We start from the raw sequence: 16,204 nt of genomic DNA, 5'->3' as shown, positions 1-16,204 counted from the left end.
GACGTCAAACATAAAACAAATTTTGGAGAAAATAATTCTCAATAATATAGGTAAAGAATAAAGAGTTATTATAAACAATACAGAAATATTATAATATTACGCAATAATAATGTTAGAATAACAATTCAAAAAAATTGAAGTGAAACCAGTTCAATTATATATAATATTGTACCGATAATTTCAGGAAAAAAAAACCTAAGTCTTGCGGATCATATTACAAAATTTGCTTTAGAAAAATATATATTTTTGATATGATTTGTAGCATTTTGAAAAATGCGTATTTAAAAATTAAGATACAAGCAATAAAATAGATTTACATACATTTTCTTTATTCTTTATTTTGCAAAAGCATAAACTTCATTTTACTTATTAATTTATTTCCATTCAGTAGCATTTCGAATTCGGGAGTTTGTTGCACACACCTGTCAATATCAACAATAGAGAGACAATCTTTAATTAAATTTTAAAAACTTACCTGGAAAACTGGAGAGGACTGCTCCCAGCAGGCTAAAAAGGACAGCTAGTAGAAACACCTTAGTATACATTGCTAATTGTTTTGTGCCAGTATTTAATACTTATTCCCTTTTATATACCATGAAAGTATTGGGTTACATAAGCTAGATATGCCGTAGCATGCCTAAAAGCCGAGAAATGTTGCAATTACCTAACATTTTTTTAGGGTAATAATTTTTTAAAATTCATTTGCCTACACAAAAAAAAAAAAAAAAACTAGACTTTGTAAACATTCAAAACGTATTTTTTAACAATTTTTGCTTTGCTTAGTTGTGGAAAATTTGAAAGAGTTTTTATATATTATAATATTATACACATTATTTCAAGGGTCGAATAGATTTCCTTCTACTTGGTAAAGGAATTTGCATGGATACTTAGCGTGCCTCTTGCAACTCTTTCAAGCTGCTTATTATGCTAATCGCAAAAGTAGACCTAATTTAACTTAAATTGAAAAAAATGCACTTACTAGACCGTAACCTAAAAACAGTTCGTGCTTAACGATGTCAAAAATTCCTGAAAGCGTTTGTCATCAATTTTACGCTAGAACAAGAAAGGAAGCCAGCTTCGGCCATTAAATACATATGCCGAACAAAAGTCATACATAAGGGCTAAACAACAAGCTATGACAATTATTCTATAAATTTTTCATATTTGTGACTATTGTTCATATGGCAGGTATATGATATAGTCGTCCGATTTTGATGAAATTTAAATCGTAGTTCAAGAGTCGTTAGAAAACTCCATATTCTCAAAAATATATATATATGCAAAAAATTATATGCACAAAAATTTATCTTTAATAAAACTTGTTTAAAATATATTTTCAAGCAAACCAAACCAACTGTAATATTTGTCTGATAATTTTATAGACTCGACCTTTACCTTCCTTAGCTTTTAGTGCATTCCGATGCAGTTCCTCCTGCGCGGCCAAAACAAAAGAGGCGGAGGAGGAACAGGCTGCCGGTCAAAAGTCCGGTCCTTGGGCGGCATTCGCAACACATTCACGTCGAGGCTGTCCAACGGCCCGTCATCGTGGGGAGGATTCGGCTCTGGATCCGGACTCGAATCCGAATCCGAACGTGAACATGAATTCGAATACGGATAAATATTACGCAATAATAATGCTAGAATAACAATTCGAAAAAATTGAAGTGAAACCAGTTCAATTTCTTCCATTTTTTTGTTGTATGTCGACTGTTTCTTTAAAGTTTTTATAAAGAATTTAACCATTACATTTTTTTGCAGGCTCTACACATATAAAACTCATTTTATTAAACAATCTATATGTGTACGGTGACAAAAAAATGCCCTTGAATTTCGTGGAAGACCATTTGAATAGCTAAACCATCCACAGTCGTCGCGGTAATTAATTACGTAATTTACACATTTACGAGCGAAAAGAAACATTTCAGTGAAGGAGCACGTGGTTGCGTGGCTCGAATGTGGTGCAAGTGGTGCTCTGGACTGCGAAAGGACATTGCAGGAAGCAGGACTTTACCTCGTCATTCGTCAGGCCAGTTTTCTTTTTTTTTTTATTTCGACTGGCCCCTTGCACTTGTTTGGCCTTGTCCGCTTTTGATTAATGATGCGGACACGGGATCTGGAACTGGATCTCTTTTTTACGGCCGCTGTTAATGCGTGTATCTGCAAACGACTTACATGCCTAGAAAGGACATGAGGGGTGGGTGCGGATTCCTCGGCGGTGGTTGCACTGCCACTGGCAGTGTCAGAACTCAATGGTGGTTGAGTCGCGCGTCTCTGTTTTTGCCCACTTTTGCTGCTGCGACCCCTACCACAAACATCCCCTTCGAGAGTATCCGTAAGGATATCCTTGGTATCGTATCGTATCGGTGTCGCGATTGGGGTTTAATCTGGTTAGCGGTCCTGATGACGACAGCCCGGGTAAGGAGGCTGGATAACCGGATACCCGGATTCCCGGCGAGACGGTGACGTTTAAGCACAATTGCTGTGGCTAATGTGACACATATTGTGACAAATTGCACGAACTTGTACGGAGCTTCGAGGAGTGGAGGTTATACTTCCTTCCTGGCAGGGTTGGATTGGGCCGGAATTGTGTAAACACGTGTTGCAGTTCCTCGTAAATCAATTAGCCACCGATTGCCCAAGTGTTTTCCATTCAAGTTTTTTGGAACTGATTCGGATTTATCATGAATGGATAAAATCTCTACAGCAGATAGAATGTCAATTTGTGTGCAAACATGTCGAAATATTTTTAAAAATTAAAATGTTCAGTATAATCTAAGGAACGAACTTAAAAAACAATAAAATAGCTAAAGTTTTGCCCACCTTTTTAATTAATTCTACTGGACCACCAGTAGAAAATTTAATTTAAATTAAATAATTGTATATAATATTGTACCGATGAATTCAGGAAAAAATACCTAAGTCTTGCGGATCATATTACAAAATTTGATTTGGAAATATATATATTTTTGATATGATTTGCTGCATTTTGAAAATTATGTATTTAAAAATTAAGATACAAGCAATAAAATAGATTCACATACATTTTCTTTATTCTTTACATTGCAAAAGCATAAACTTCATTTTACTTATTAAGTTCTTTACCTACTTTCAATGCATTTCGGAGGCGTGGATCTGTGGCACACAACTGCAATATTAACAATAGAGAGACAATCTTTAATTAAATTTTAAAAACTTACTTCCTCTGAGAGGACTGGAGAGGACTGCTCCCAGCAGGCAAAAAAGGACAGCTAGTAGAAACACCTTAGTATACATTGCTAATTTTTTTGTGCCAGTATTTAATACCTACTCTCTTTTATATACCATGAAAGTATTGGGTTACATAGGCTAGATATGCCGTAGCATGCCTAAAAGCCGAGAAAGGTTGAAATTACTTAACTTTTTTGTTAATTAAAAATAACTCGACATTGTAGATATTCAAAGTGTTTTTTTTTTATAAATAATTAACAATTGTTTTAAAAAGTGCATTACTTCGTTGTGGAAAACAGTTTAAAAAGATATAATATATACATTTTTTGAAGGGTCGAATACCCTCCATTCTACTTGTTAAAGGAATTTGCATGGATACTTAGCAAGCCTCTTGCTAACTATGGTCATTATGGTAATCGCAGGTGCAGACCAAATTGAACTTAAATGGAAACTCTTAAATGCACTTACTAGACCGTAACCTAAAAACAGATCGTGCTTAACGATGTCAAAAATCCTGAAAGCGTTTGTCATCAATTTTACGCTAGAACAAGAAAGGAAGCCAGCTTCGGCCATTAAATACATATGCCGAACAAAAGTCATACATAAGGGCTAAACAACAAGCTATGACAATTATTCTATAAATTTTTCATATTTGTGACTATTGTTCATATGGCAGGTATATGATATAGTCGTCCGATTTTGATGAAATTTAAATCGTAGTTCAAGAGTCGTTAGAAAACTCCATATTCTCAAAAATATATATATATGCAAAAAATTATATGCACAAAAATTTATCTTTAATAAAACTTGTTTAAAATATATTTTCAAGCAAACCAAACCAACTGTAATATTTGTCTGATAATTTTATAGACTCGACCTTTACCTTCCTTAGCTTTTAGTGCATTCCGATGCAGTTCCTCCTGCGCGGCCAAAACAAAAGAGGCGGAGGAGGAACAGGCTGCCGGTCAAAAGTCCGGTCCTTGGGCGGCATTCGCAACACATTCACGTCGAGGCTGTCCAACGGCCCGTCATCGTGGGGAGGATTCGGCTCTGGATCCGGACTCGAATCCGAATCCGAACGTGAACATGAATTCGAATACGGATAAATATTACGCAATAATAATGCTAGAATAACAATTCGAAAAAATTGAAGTGAAACCAGTTCAATTTCTTCCATTTTTTTGTTGTATGTCGACTGTTTCTTTAAAGTTTTTATAAAGAATTTAACCATTACATTTTTTTGCAGGCTCTACACATATAAAACTCATTTTATTAAACAATCTATATGTGTACGGTGACAAAAAAATGCCCTTGAATTTCGTGGAAGACCATTTGAATAGCTAAACCATCCACAGTCGTCGCGGTAATTAATTACGTAATTTACACATTTACGAGCGAAAAGAAACATTTCAGTGAAGGAGCACGTGGTTGCGTGGCTCGAATGTGGTGCAAGTGGTGCTCTGGACTGCGAAAGGACATTGCAGGAAGCAGGACTTTACCTCGTCATTCGTCAGGCCAGTTTTCTTTTTTTTTTATTTCGACTGGCCCCTTGCACTTGTTTGGCCTTGTCCGCTTTTGATTAATGATGCGGACACGGGATCTGGAACTGGATCTCTTTTTTACGGCCGCTGTTAATGCGTGTATCTGCAAACGACTTACATGCCTAGAAAGGACATGAGGGGTGGGTGCGGATTCCTCGGCGGTGGTTGCACTGCCACTGGCAGTGTCAGAACTCAATGGTGGTTGAGTCGCGCGTCTCTGTTTTTGCCCACTTTTGCTGCTGCGACCCCTACCACAAACATCCCCTTCGAGAGTATCCGTAAGGATATCCTTGGTATCGTATCGTATCGGTGTCGCGATTGGGGTTTAATCTGGTTAGCGGTCCTGATGACGACAGCCCGGGTAAGGAGGCTGGATAACCGGATACCCGGATTCCCGGCGAGACGGTGACGTTTAAGCACAATTGCTGTGGCTAATGTGACACATATTGTGACAAATTGCACGAACTTGTACGGAGCTTCGAGGAGTGGAGGTTATACTTCCTTCCTGGCAGGGTTGGATTGGGCCGGAATTGTGTAAACACGTGTTGCAGTTCCTCGTAAATCAATTAGCCACCGATTGCCCAAGTGTTTTCCATTCAAGTTTTTTGGAACTGATTCGGATTTATCATGAATGGATAAAATCTCTACAGCAGATAGAATGTCAATTTGTGTGCAAACATGTCGAAATATTTTTAAAAATTAAAATGTTCAGTATAATCTAAGGAACGAACTTAAAAAACAATAAAATAGCTAAAGTTTTGCCCACCTTTTTAATTAATTCTACTGGACCACCAGTAGAAAATTTAATTTAAATTAAATAATTGTAGGGTAAGATGGGGTAAAACCGCCGGTGGGTAAAACCGCCATTTGGATTTCAAATTCAAATGAAGCGCCGAAACGATTAACCGTTGATAATGTAGATTCTGATTGATAATGCGCGGTTTTTGAAGTCGGTCGAAATACTGCAGCTTTATCGTGACAATTTCTATAGCGCCATTTTTGTTTCACTCGACGGCGTCAAAAAATTTTTGTTATAAAGATAGCTCAATCAAGTGTAAGTGAACGGCTTAAAAAAAAGAGGTAAGTGTCCGCTTATAGTACGAACCTTGATACTGATGTACATGTATCAAGTTAGTCAATATTTCCAAAGTTGTACAAACTAAGTGACCTCGAAAAAAAATTGGCGCGTGGGGTAAAAACGCCGCGAAAAGGTGGGGTAAAAACGCCACACAATTTGATAACGGAAAAACTCGTTTTAATCGAGAATGAATGTCTTTCAGCATCATGCCTCGCAATTACGCAAGAAAAAAATCAAAAATTGATGAAAATATATTTCAACGGGCAATCGAGGAAGTTCAGGAGGGCAGCAAGGTGGCAGTTGCTGCCGAAAAATATGGGATTCCCCGAGAGACTTTGCGAGACCGAGTCAACAAAGCGCACAACGCTTATTATGGCCATCATCCCCAGGTAAAGTGTCAAATATTCACAATTTTTGATTTGAATTGAAACAATATGTAATGTCATGATTTTGAATTCAATTCAATTTAAAAATAACAGCCTTTCTTTTTGAACAGATAATTGCAAACAGTTTTGTATAAAATGATTTTATCTTTTAAATAAGAATATTTTAATTTTCAGTTTCAAACCTTTGTTAATGCGACATTTCTTCTTAGTTTAAAACTATTTTAACCACGTAATTCTTATTTTACAGATTTTTACTGACGACCAAGAGGCATCGCTTGAGAAATATCTAATAAAAGCATCAGCTATATTTCATGGTTTCTCTCGGACAGCAGTTCGACGACTTGCTTATGACTTCGCTTCAATTTCTTATTTTTACTTTTATATAATATATTCGTTGTAACATGTAATATCCATTTGAATTAAATAAAAATTTTTCTCAGAAGTTATTGACATTATTTGGGTACTTAACTACACTAAAACCAAAATGGCGTTTTTACCCCACTAGGTGGGGTAAAACCGCCGTTTTAAACTTTTCTTCTGAACGATCACAATTCTTTTAAAATAAAAGCTACATAAAAACTTTCTAAATGAATTATGTAGCCAAGGGATTAAACTTTCAGAAATATGATTTGGATCATTGATCATTTTATAAATGAAAGCTTGACATCGTCAAATATACATTTTTGGCGGTTTTACCCCATCTTACCCTATATAATATTGTACCGATGAATTCAGGAAAAAATACCTAAGTCTTGCGGATCATATTACAAAATTTGATTTGGAAATATATATATTTTTGATATGATTTGCTGCATTTTGAAAATTATGTATTTAAAAATTAAGATACAAGCAATAAAATAGATTCACATACATTTTCTTTATTCTTTACATTGCAAAAGCATAAACTTCATTTTACTTATTAAGTTCTTTACCTACTTTCAATGCATTTCGGAGGCGTGGATCTGTGGCACACAACTGCAATATTAACAATAGAGAGACAATCTTTAATTAAATTTTAAAAACTTACTTCCTCTGAGAGGACTGGAGAGGACTGCTCCCAGCAGGCAAAAAAGGACAGCTAGTAGAAACACCTTAGTATACATTGCTAATTTTTTTGTGCCAGTATTTAATACCTACTCTCTTTTATATACCATGAAAGTATTGGGTTACATAGGCTAGATATGCCGTAGCATGCCTAAAAGCCGAGAAAGGTTGAAATTACTTAACTTTTTTGTTAATTAAAAATAACTCGACATTGTAGATATTCAAAGTGTTTTTTTTTATAAATAATTAACAATTGTTTTAAAAAGTGCATTACTTCGTTGTGGAAAACAGTTTAAAAAGATATAATATATACATTTTTTGAAGGGTCGAATACCCTCCATTCTACTTGTTAAAGGAATTTGCATGGATACTTAGCAAGCCTCTTGCTAACTATGGTCATTATGGTAATCGCAGGTGCAGACCAAATTGAACTTAAATGGAAACTCTTAAATGCACTTACTAGACCGTAACCTAAAAACAGATCGTGCTTAACGATGTCAAAAATCCTGAAAGCGTTTGTCATCAATTTTACGCTAGAACAAGAAAGGAAGCTAGCTTCGGCAATTAAATACATATGTCGAACATAATACAAACATAAGGGCTAAACAACAAACTTGTTTAAAATATTTTCAAGCAAACCAAACCAACTGTAATATTTGTCTGATAATTTTAAAGACACGACCTTTACCTTCCCTTAGCTTTTAGTACATTCCGATGCAGTTCCTTCTTCGCGGCCAAAACAAAAGAGGCGGAGGAAAAACAGGCTGCCAGTCAAAAGTCCGGTCCTTGGGCGGCATTCGCAACACATTCACGTCGAGGCTGTCAAACGGCCCGTCATCGTGGGGAGGATACGGCTCTGGATCCGGACTCGAATCCGAATCCGAAAGTGAACACGAATGCGAATACGGATGCGGGGATACGGGGATACGGATACGTCCCTTTGAACTATGCATGACGAATCGGCATTTTACGCCCATTCCCTGGATGAACGAGGAATCCAACGAGGGGTTGCGACTGCTGTGGCAAATACTTTTGTGCCTGTCAACCGAGCGGAACTAATTTCGAGGCTGCACCTGCAGGGCCACCAATGCCACCGATGCCACCATCGATGGTGGTGCAGCAAGTGGTGGGGTGATTACGCAAGTGGTGCAGCTTCCGAATGGAAAGAGGTGGGGGAGAAAATCTACCTTGTCGGGGTGTTTAAGTTCGATTGCTAGCACATTAACATTCTTTTATTTTACAAGGTCTAATTTTGATTTGGGCTTAAAATTCGATGGCCTCGCAAGGCCAGACTAGTGATCCATGGAGTCCTTGACGCCACATTCGCCGTAGGACTGCAGCTCTTCGGGTCGAAAGTAGGAGCTCTGCATGCTATATAGTCGGTCGATCGGATTGATCATGGGCGTCTGGGCGAAGGGTCCCATTAGCTGCTGAAATGTGGCATAACTCAGTCCCAGAATGGTGTTCAATATGGGTTCGCTGTTCTTGTTGCAGTTCTCTGTAAGGTACTTATTTAATTTCAATGGATTTGAATCCTTAGTGGATTACTTACCCTTATTGGTCTCCATGCAGTTGAAGGGCACTTGCTCCTGTTCGTCCTTGATGGTGCATCGCATCCGTGTCAGTCCTTCGGAGGTCGTCGAGTACGGCGATTCCATCTGCGATTCGCTGTCGCTGTGCGCCTCGTCCTTGATCTTGGTGGCCAAACTGCTGTCCAGGGACTCCTGCGAGTCCTGCGAGTCACTCGCTCCCTTGCTGGGCGGCTCCTGTTTGGCCTTCTTCTGGATCTTTTTGACCTTCGCTCGCTGGTTTTGGAACCAAACCTAAAGGTGAGATAAATGTTGTATAATAATATTATAATTACTGGTGGCACAATAAGTTTTCTCACGAGTTTGTATAAAGTTATTATTAATCTTATCTATTTCTATTTCTATTTCTATTTCTATTCAATTTTGTATTGTTTTTTGATGATAATTTTACCGAAAAATAATTTGGAGCTACTTATTAAAATTCGGACGCACTGATAATCGAAACTATTTATTTTGTAATATAAGATAAAAGATATTGTATTAACTTAGTTTTTTCGTAGTATTTACAATGGAAAGTAATCGTTAATAAGTCACGATGTTTTTTATTGTTTTGTACTTGTCTTATTATGTATTTATTTTTATTCTATTATTTATTTATTCAAAATATACCTGCACGATCCTCAGACTCAAGCCAGTATCCTTAGCCAGATTTTCCCTAACTTTGCGACATGGCTTCGGGGAAACTTCGAAGGATGCCTTGAAGGCTCGTCTTTGTTGGGTATTAAGAATGGTCCTCGGTCGCTTTGGGCCACGTCTTCCGTCCAATTTGGGCGGAAAAAGCTCATCGCCATAGAAATCTGTTGTAAAACATTGTTTTTAGTCCCAACTCAAACCAAAAATAGCTCAGACTTACCGTATCCCTGTAGCATCTCCACCTCCTTCTCGTAGTCGAAGCGGCAGAAGAGCTGTCCCTGCTTGACCACGTACTGCTCCCCCTTCTTCAGAAGAGCTCCACAAACCACACAGGCGAAGCACTTCAGGTGGAAGACGTTCTCGTGGCATCGCATCACCAGCTCATCGGCGGCGATTTTGAGGCCACAGCCAAGGCAATGGTTGCGGATGTAGAGTCTGTGATAGGAAAAGGGATCACGTTTAGAAAACTAACATATGTTACTTTTATAACCATGTGCATCAATTAAGTGTGGACTTAAGAACTTATAAATTATTATAAATTTGGCACCGAACAAATTATGTTTCTCAATTGTAGTTGAATATTTATTTATTTATTTATTTATTTATTTAATTAGGTAATGGCTTTAAAATAGTGTCAAACTGTATATAAACATTTCCTTAAATAACATTAATTAATTATTAAAGAAAACGCTTTAACGTTTTATAATAAAAAGTAGAGAAGAACTGTTTTCACTCAGGCTTTTTATTTAAGAACTAAATGAGTTTCTTTAACTGTAAAAAAATCACAGAAATTAAAATGAATATTATAAGATACTAAGCAGTGCGTTTTTTACAGTCTTATTTTCCCTTTTTTGACCGAGCAGTCTACCCTTGACTGAAAGTTAATGTGATTTTGAGGAGGTGCATTGTTTTTGAGCGCCCTTCCCCATGTCAAGGGTCACGCGGGAGTCATGCTTTCAGGAATCAGGAAACCCCTGAGGAGTACTCACCTCTCGTAGTCGATGCGGCAGTAGAGCTTGCCCTCCCTCGCGTAGCACGAGTGCACCAAGTGCAGCGAGCAGGCGGTGCACTTGAGGCATCCCTCGTGGAACGAGTGCTCCACCACGCGCATTATGTACCGATCGCAGATGGGCTGGCAGCAGTGGGCGCACTGGCTGAGTGGGTTGCCCATTCCCAAACCCAACTCCAAACCCATTCCGTTGCCCATTCCCTGAGGCACTTGCGGTGTGCCGGATGCCGATGGAGGTGCTGCCGGTGTGGCAAAGCCGTCCATTCCATTGAGGCTGCACTCGCCCAAGGTGATGCGGCTGCATAAAGGATGAGTGGTGGGTGGTCCAGGACCAGGTCCTGTCCCTGAAAGAGGTCCTTGCCCCGCCATTTGGCCCATGCCCATCGGTTGCTGTTGCTTGTTTATGGCCATGTTGCTGTTGTTCATGTTGCTGCTACTGTTGCTGTTGCTGTTGTTGTTGCTGTTGTGGTTGTTGCAACTTCCGTTGACATTTCTGCTGACTGACGCCATTTTGTCATTGTGGGCTACTCCACCGGCTTTGCCACTCGATGTTGCCACCGCACCTCGTCCGCTTGCCGCTGTCGCAATTGCTGTTGCTGTTGCTGGTGTTGTTAACATGCGTTCATTTCCGTTCAACAGCAGTTGATTGAGGCCCCCCAGTTTGCGGCTGGCTTGCCCCCAGTTGTTGCTGCTGCTGTTGTTGCTGCTGTTGCTGCTGCTGTTGCTGCTGCTGTTGACATTTTATGTCCATCGGAACTATTTTGGTTTTGCGGTCGTGTCGTGGGCCGAGGTCCATTTTCCCCCGGAGGCACATGCAAATGAGAAACATTTCAGATATTTTTATTTTCACTTTGGCATGCACACTGCGGCTTCAGTGGGCGTGGCAGCCCCTCCCCCTTTCCACTCCCCCTTTTTTGCCTGATATTTACAACTATGAAGGGACTGGTGGTGGTCTGGGTGAAAAAAGGGATTTGTATTTGCGGCGGGAGCTGTGTCCATCTGCTGGGCACTGTGACCATAACCGTTTCGAGTTGTAGTAAATTTGTGGTTTTGCAATTATTGAAATGACTTTTCCACCAAACAAAAGAGTGGGAAAGCGAGTGAGTGTGTGTGTGTGTGTGTGTGAGTGTGCGTGTGCGTGCGTGTGCGACTGCACTCGAAATTCCCCGAAATGCCATGCAAAATGGCATGTGGAAAAAAAAGACGGCCAACGCTGCGTATGCGTAACCGATGCGTGTGTGTGCGATTGTTCGGTTGTTGTTGGTGGCAAAAAATTACTGTACATTTGCGGTGCTGACTGGTTGGCTTTTTGTGCCTTGTTGTCTCAATTTATGGCAAATTGTTGAAATTTCACCGTAATTTGTTTCCCAGCTTTTTCCTGCATGATTGTATGTGTGTGTGATCCGTTCACTTTGTTTGGTTTTTCACTTGTTTTCCTTGCATTTCCCTACAGTTTGTGTGTGTGTGTGTGCGTGAGTTTGTCATTCCGCATTTGAGTGATTTAAATGTGTGCGTTATTTCATTAAATGTTTGCAAAAATTATATCTGGCATGCCAATTTATGCCAGAAATATGCACAGAATGTTAAAGTATTTTCCTGACATCGTTCACATTAACAATTCTGATACACCTCTCTCACCGATTAAAATGGATTGTTTTACTTCTGTTTGTATTTATTTTGGCTTTCCGAAAGTTTAACAATTGCAAAAGCGTTCCGTTGCAGTTTTGACTGCATTTAATTGGATTGAACTTAATTGCTGTTCAAAACTGGGATTAACATTTTAAAAACGAAACGATGGAAGTAATTTCTTTGTAAATTAAGTAGGTGACTTTATTTTCTTTTAATTGAAAATTAAAAGAAATATTTGTACGCAGATTTCAAACTTATTAAAAAAACGTTATGAAAAATATGTTTCTGTAGATACTAATTGTTTTTGTTTTAGAATATTGATTATGAACTCTATAAATTTAGACTTTTATTGCGTTAAGTACATTTATTAACTTATAATGATTTTTTCCTATTATATGACATTCCGGCCACAGTTTTTTCCAGAGAATAACGAACCACAAGAAATCCTTTATGTAGATTATTTATAGAATAAAGAAGAACTAACCAAAATGTATTTATTTTTATTTATTAATGTTATCTCAAAGATTGCCGTTACTCTGATTTCTCTGATACCATCTAAAGTAAATTACAAAAGGCTGACAAAATGAATTTGTTTTTGGGGTGACTTCGGGGTGTCGTAAACAAACTTTTCAACATGCTGTCAATGGTAACTACAGTCTCCAGCAGTCTGTCACCCAGTTTCAAAGGCCAAACAGTGAGTAATCTACTTGCCCTCACTAACTTCAACTTGTGACACTTGGAACAACGGGGAGTTATTTACTAAGAAGTGCAGCGGAATAATCAGCTCAGTGGCCACACCTGTTAGACTTTTTGTGCTTTGTCATTTGGCGTTTGACGTTTTGGAAAATATTCCAACATGTTTGCCGGACATGTCAGAGCGTAGACCTCGAGGATTTGCGACGACAAGTGGAAAGGCGACATTGATAGTCCACTTCTTCCACGTTTTCCCCCGCTCTAATTAGATTCTAATGTGCAGCAAGAATCAAGGGGCGGATTGAGTTGGCAGCGAGGAAATGCCACCCCGAGCACTGCTTATAACTAGATTATAAACGAATTTCATTGAATCAGGGGCATTTAGCAGGAGGATTTCCACCCCTGTGCGTGGAAAATATGCTCGGGCTTAGCAAAATAACCGGAGATGAGGCAAACGGCTCATGATTTCGGTTTTCGGCGGCATATGTTGGCAGTCGACAGTCGAAAGTCGGCAGTTTGGTGAGCGGAAACCCTTGAGAACCCTTGCCAGGATGCCGGGCGGGGATCACAGGATGCCGGGATGCTGCCAGGAAGCTGTGTGCTGCCTCCGATTCCGATTCCGCTGTCAGTTGCCAACAGCCAACAGCTCGCTCGGCAGCAACTGACAGCGTTTTATTTAATCGGATTTGGATTTGGGCAGACAATGAAGCTATGGCGCCGTTTTGTTGTGCCAGCAATCGCAGCATAAATGCTTTGTTTTGGCCTAATCTCCGACAGAAGTCAAATTTACTTAGCACTGGAAAATATGTTGTAATTTTCACTGGCTTTGAGCCAGTTCCTCTGGAGTGAGTGCAATTATAAATACTTGGCACTATCGGTGTTGCATTTAAATCTCAGGAGGTAGATAAATACAGAAGTGCTGATATGCAATATTTAAAATGCTGTATTGTGTTTTGGGAATTAGGAATGTTTAAGAATTCCTTTATTAAACAAAAAACTTTGGCGCTAATAGCTTACAGCTGTTCATGAAAAACTCTATTATATTTTAATTTAATATTTGAATGAAAAACGTGATAACAAGTTGGATGGAAAGGTAAAGAAATTTTTTAATAGAAATATGTAAACAAGTTAATTTAAAGTATTTGTCTTAATCTGTTTGATTTTCGTTATAGTTTCTTCAGCCCTTTAAGTAAATCATGTAAATCTACAAGCAGAAATTTACAAAGTTCTTATACAAAACTCCTAACAAATATTGAGGGTTTCTAATGACGTTGCAATAAAATTGTTGGTGATTAATAAAGGTAATTGTGTTTGAAGTTTGAGCATTAATTTTCTATTTAAGTTAAAAAACAAAAGTTCTTTGAAGAAAAATGCCGACGGCATCTCCTCCATTTGGGCGTGAAAAACCCGACGGCTTTAGGCACCAGGACAAAATTCCCATTCAATAAGTTCCTTGATACTCACACATTCCAATTTGCATTGGGTGCTGTTCGTCGATCATTTCAAAATCGTTTGGTTAAAAAAGAAAAACTATAAATTCACGTGCACTTGCTTTTACATAACTTTCGCGAGGCTTTTCACGGTGGTTTTCCTACGTGTCCTCAAACATTTGGCGAGTCTCGTGAGAAGAACACATTTCAGGACATAAAAGGACACATTTAAAACTCGGACTGTCGATGTAATTGCAGTTGGCAACTGTTTGGGCGGCCAGTATATCGGACTTCTGACCTGTCCCTGTTACGAAACGCGATGCTTGAATGATTACGGACCTCTGATGTTAATGAAATTTGTTAAAAATCATTTGCTCTTCCTTGGCAAAATGCACAAGCATCGCTAGGAAATTCTCTCTCCGATAACGAAAGGAGAAATGGCCAACAACAAGGTGGCTGTGTGCGTGTGCGCCATTTTAGCCAACTTCACGAGCACATCCTGTGTGCTCCAACCCCTGAAAGCCATTTGCCATTTCCCCAGGCTCTGTGAGATTCGCCAGCTTTTGGCGCATGCGTTAAGTTGCATGCCCCCCGGAATCCACCGAGTCTGTTATTCCGATTCCGAATCCGGGTGGCACTTCTCAGTTGTTTTGCCTTTGTTTTTGCACTTTGTGACTTTTGTCTTTGTCTTTGCTCGTCGTCGTGGGACTCGTTCGGTTGGGGTCTTTTATTTGTTTTGTTGTACTATACGTATTTTGTATTGACAAAAGGATGTTTGGCTCGGCGATTTCTTGCTTGCTTTGTCGCCTCAGCAACAACATCCCCCGAAAAAAAAAAAAAATTGACTCTCCCCCAATGGCTGGAATTTTGTTTTCCTTTCTTTTTTTCCAACGTGTGCTGGCTACGATTTTATTCCCTTTTTCCGCAGTGGCTTGTACATTTTAAATTTATTGATTTTCGAACGCTATAAAAAGGACTAAGATTAAAGACCATGCTGGAGTGTCCCGACTTTAATTAGGACTCGGGTGATTGTCCAAGGGGAAATTCCGGGGGACGAAGGCTGCTGGTTAATGACGGAGCCTGGCCCCTTTAAACTTGCCCCAAATGAATTGCTGGTCTATTAAGGCAGCGCGCCAAACTTTAATGTCTAAGCACTTGCCGGCTGACTGCATGTCTAGCTGCGAGTTCCCAGCTCCCAGTTACCAGTTCCCATTTCCATGTTGCGAGATAAGGACTTGTCTGGCCGAAAACTCCTGGCTCTTTGGGTCGGCTGCTCTGCCTGCTTTTCCGACGAAAATTCCCAGAAAGTTTCGTAAACGCGAACGTGTTACTCACAATTAGTGTGCAGGCGAGCCATTTAACTGCCAGCACCTTTCGCTTTCCCAACCCCCGCTATTCCTATCCCCCCACTTTCCCACCCCACCAATTTCCCACACCACTTTCCCCGACGCGATGATGATAATAATTATGTGCGGTAATCTTTGCGATTCATAATCGCTACACGAAACACTGGGATGTGCAAAGAATTTAAAGCACAATAAAGCTACATTAAATACTTGATCCTTTTGATATGGAGCTGGGGATTGTCTCGCATTCTTTTATGAGTTATAAATAACACACTATTCATAAGTAAATGAGCAATAAATTGATAAGGGAATAACTAGAATATGGTTAGGTGGATTACAGATTAGTTATGCAAATAGCTTTTGTTACTCATAAATAAGTAAACTTCTGAGAAGCTACTTAGGCTTGGAAATTAAAAACAGATTTTTCTGTGGTTTTTGTTTTTTTATTTTTTTCCCCATTTTAGTTTAAGAGTTTTATACTCTTAAATCAATTAATTTGGAAGTTGATGGTTTATATTTATTTTGTAAATTTTGGATTATTCTCAAAGTATTTTTTAGGTCTTGGGTAAATATAAAACTATTTCTAAAGATTGCTAAACAAGCCTGCCATATTTGTATA

At 38.9% G+C, this 16,204-nt stretch overlaps 1 protein-coding gene and 3 long non-coding RNA genes across 5 annotated transcripts; all 4 read right to left on the bottom strand.

Annotated features, from left to right (window-relative positions):
- Positions 1-308: 308 nt before the first annotated feature.
- On the bottom strand, positions 309-680 carry LOC122319896. The gene is made up of 2 exons (XR_006245370.1): positions 476-680; positions 309-422 (listed from the first exon to the last, which is right to left on the bottom strand). It is a non-coding gene; the product is annotated as an uncharacterized LOC122319896 (long non-coding RNA).
- A 2,348-nt stretch (positions 681-3,028) lies between these two features.
- LOC108089349 lies at positions 3,029-3,350 on the bottom strand. Its single transcript, XR_006245375.1, has 2 exons — positions 3,198-3,350; positions 3,029-3,145 (listed from the first exon to the last, which is right to left on the bottom strand). It is a non-coding gene; the product is annotated as an uncharacterized LOC108089349 (long non-coding RNA).
- A 3,720-nt stretch (positions 3,351-7,070) lies between these two features.
- Positions 7,071-7,392, bottom strand: LOC108089355. Its single transcript, XR_001771276.2, has 2 exons — positions 7,240-7,392; positions 7,071-7,187 (listed from the first exon to the last, which is right to left on the bottom strand). It is a non-coding gene; the product is annotated as an uncharacterized LOC108089355 (long non-coding RNA).
- Positions 7,393-8,466: 1,074 nt separating this feature from the next.
- LOC108089644 (LIM homeobox transcription factor 1-beta) lies at positions 8,467-14,566 on the bottom strand. Of its 2 annotated transcripts, XM_043207720.1 has the most exons (7): positions 14,274-14,566; positions 11,195-11,243; positions 10,468-11,154; positions 9,699-9,913; positions 9,455-9,642; positions 8,809-9,079; positions 8,467-8,754 (listed from the first exon to the last, which is right to left on the bottom strand). In XM_043207720.1, exons 1-7 carry the CDS (start codon positions 14,308-14,310, stop codon positions 8,549-8,551), a joined length of 1,653 nt encoding a protein of 550 aa, XP_043063655.1. In that variant the 5' UTR covers positions 14,311-14,566; the 3' UTR covers positions 8,467-8,548. The 2 variants fall into 2 exon arrangements, with proteins under 2 accessions (XP_043063655.1, XP_017043501.2); XM_017188012.2 differs by having other exon boundaries at positions 10,468-11,243.
- Positions 14,567-16,204: the final 1,638 nt, after the last annotated feature.

This window comes from Drosophila ficusphila, unplaced genomic scaffold (genome assembly GCF_018152265.1).
Source record: "Drosophila ficusphila isolate 14025-0441.05 unplaced genomic scaffold, ASM1815226v1 contig_286, whole genome shotgun sequence".
In the NCBI taxonomy this organism is placed as follows: Eukaryota; Metazoa; Arthropoda; class Insecta; order Diptera; family Drosophilidae; genus Drosophila; species Drosophila ficusphila.
The sequence above is the reverse complement of the archived record's forward strand: the minus strand, read 5'-3'. Positions and strand labels throughout refer to the sequence as shown.

Coding starts and splice junctions, on each gene's coding strand:
- LOC108089644 (XM_043207720.1), bottom strand. CDS start 14,310: ATGATCGACGAACAGCACCCAATGCAAATTGGAATGT. Junction 9,914..10,467: donor TGCCGCATCGACTACGAGAG/GTGAGTACTCCT, acceptor TTCCTATCACAG/ACTCTACATCCGCAACCATT. Junction 9,080..9,454: donor TGAGTCTGAGGATCGTGCAG/GTATATTTTGAA, acceptor TCTCACCTTTAG/GTTTGGTTCCAAAACCAGCG.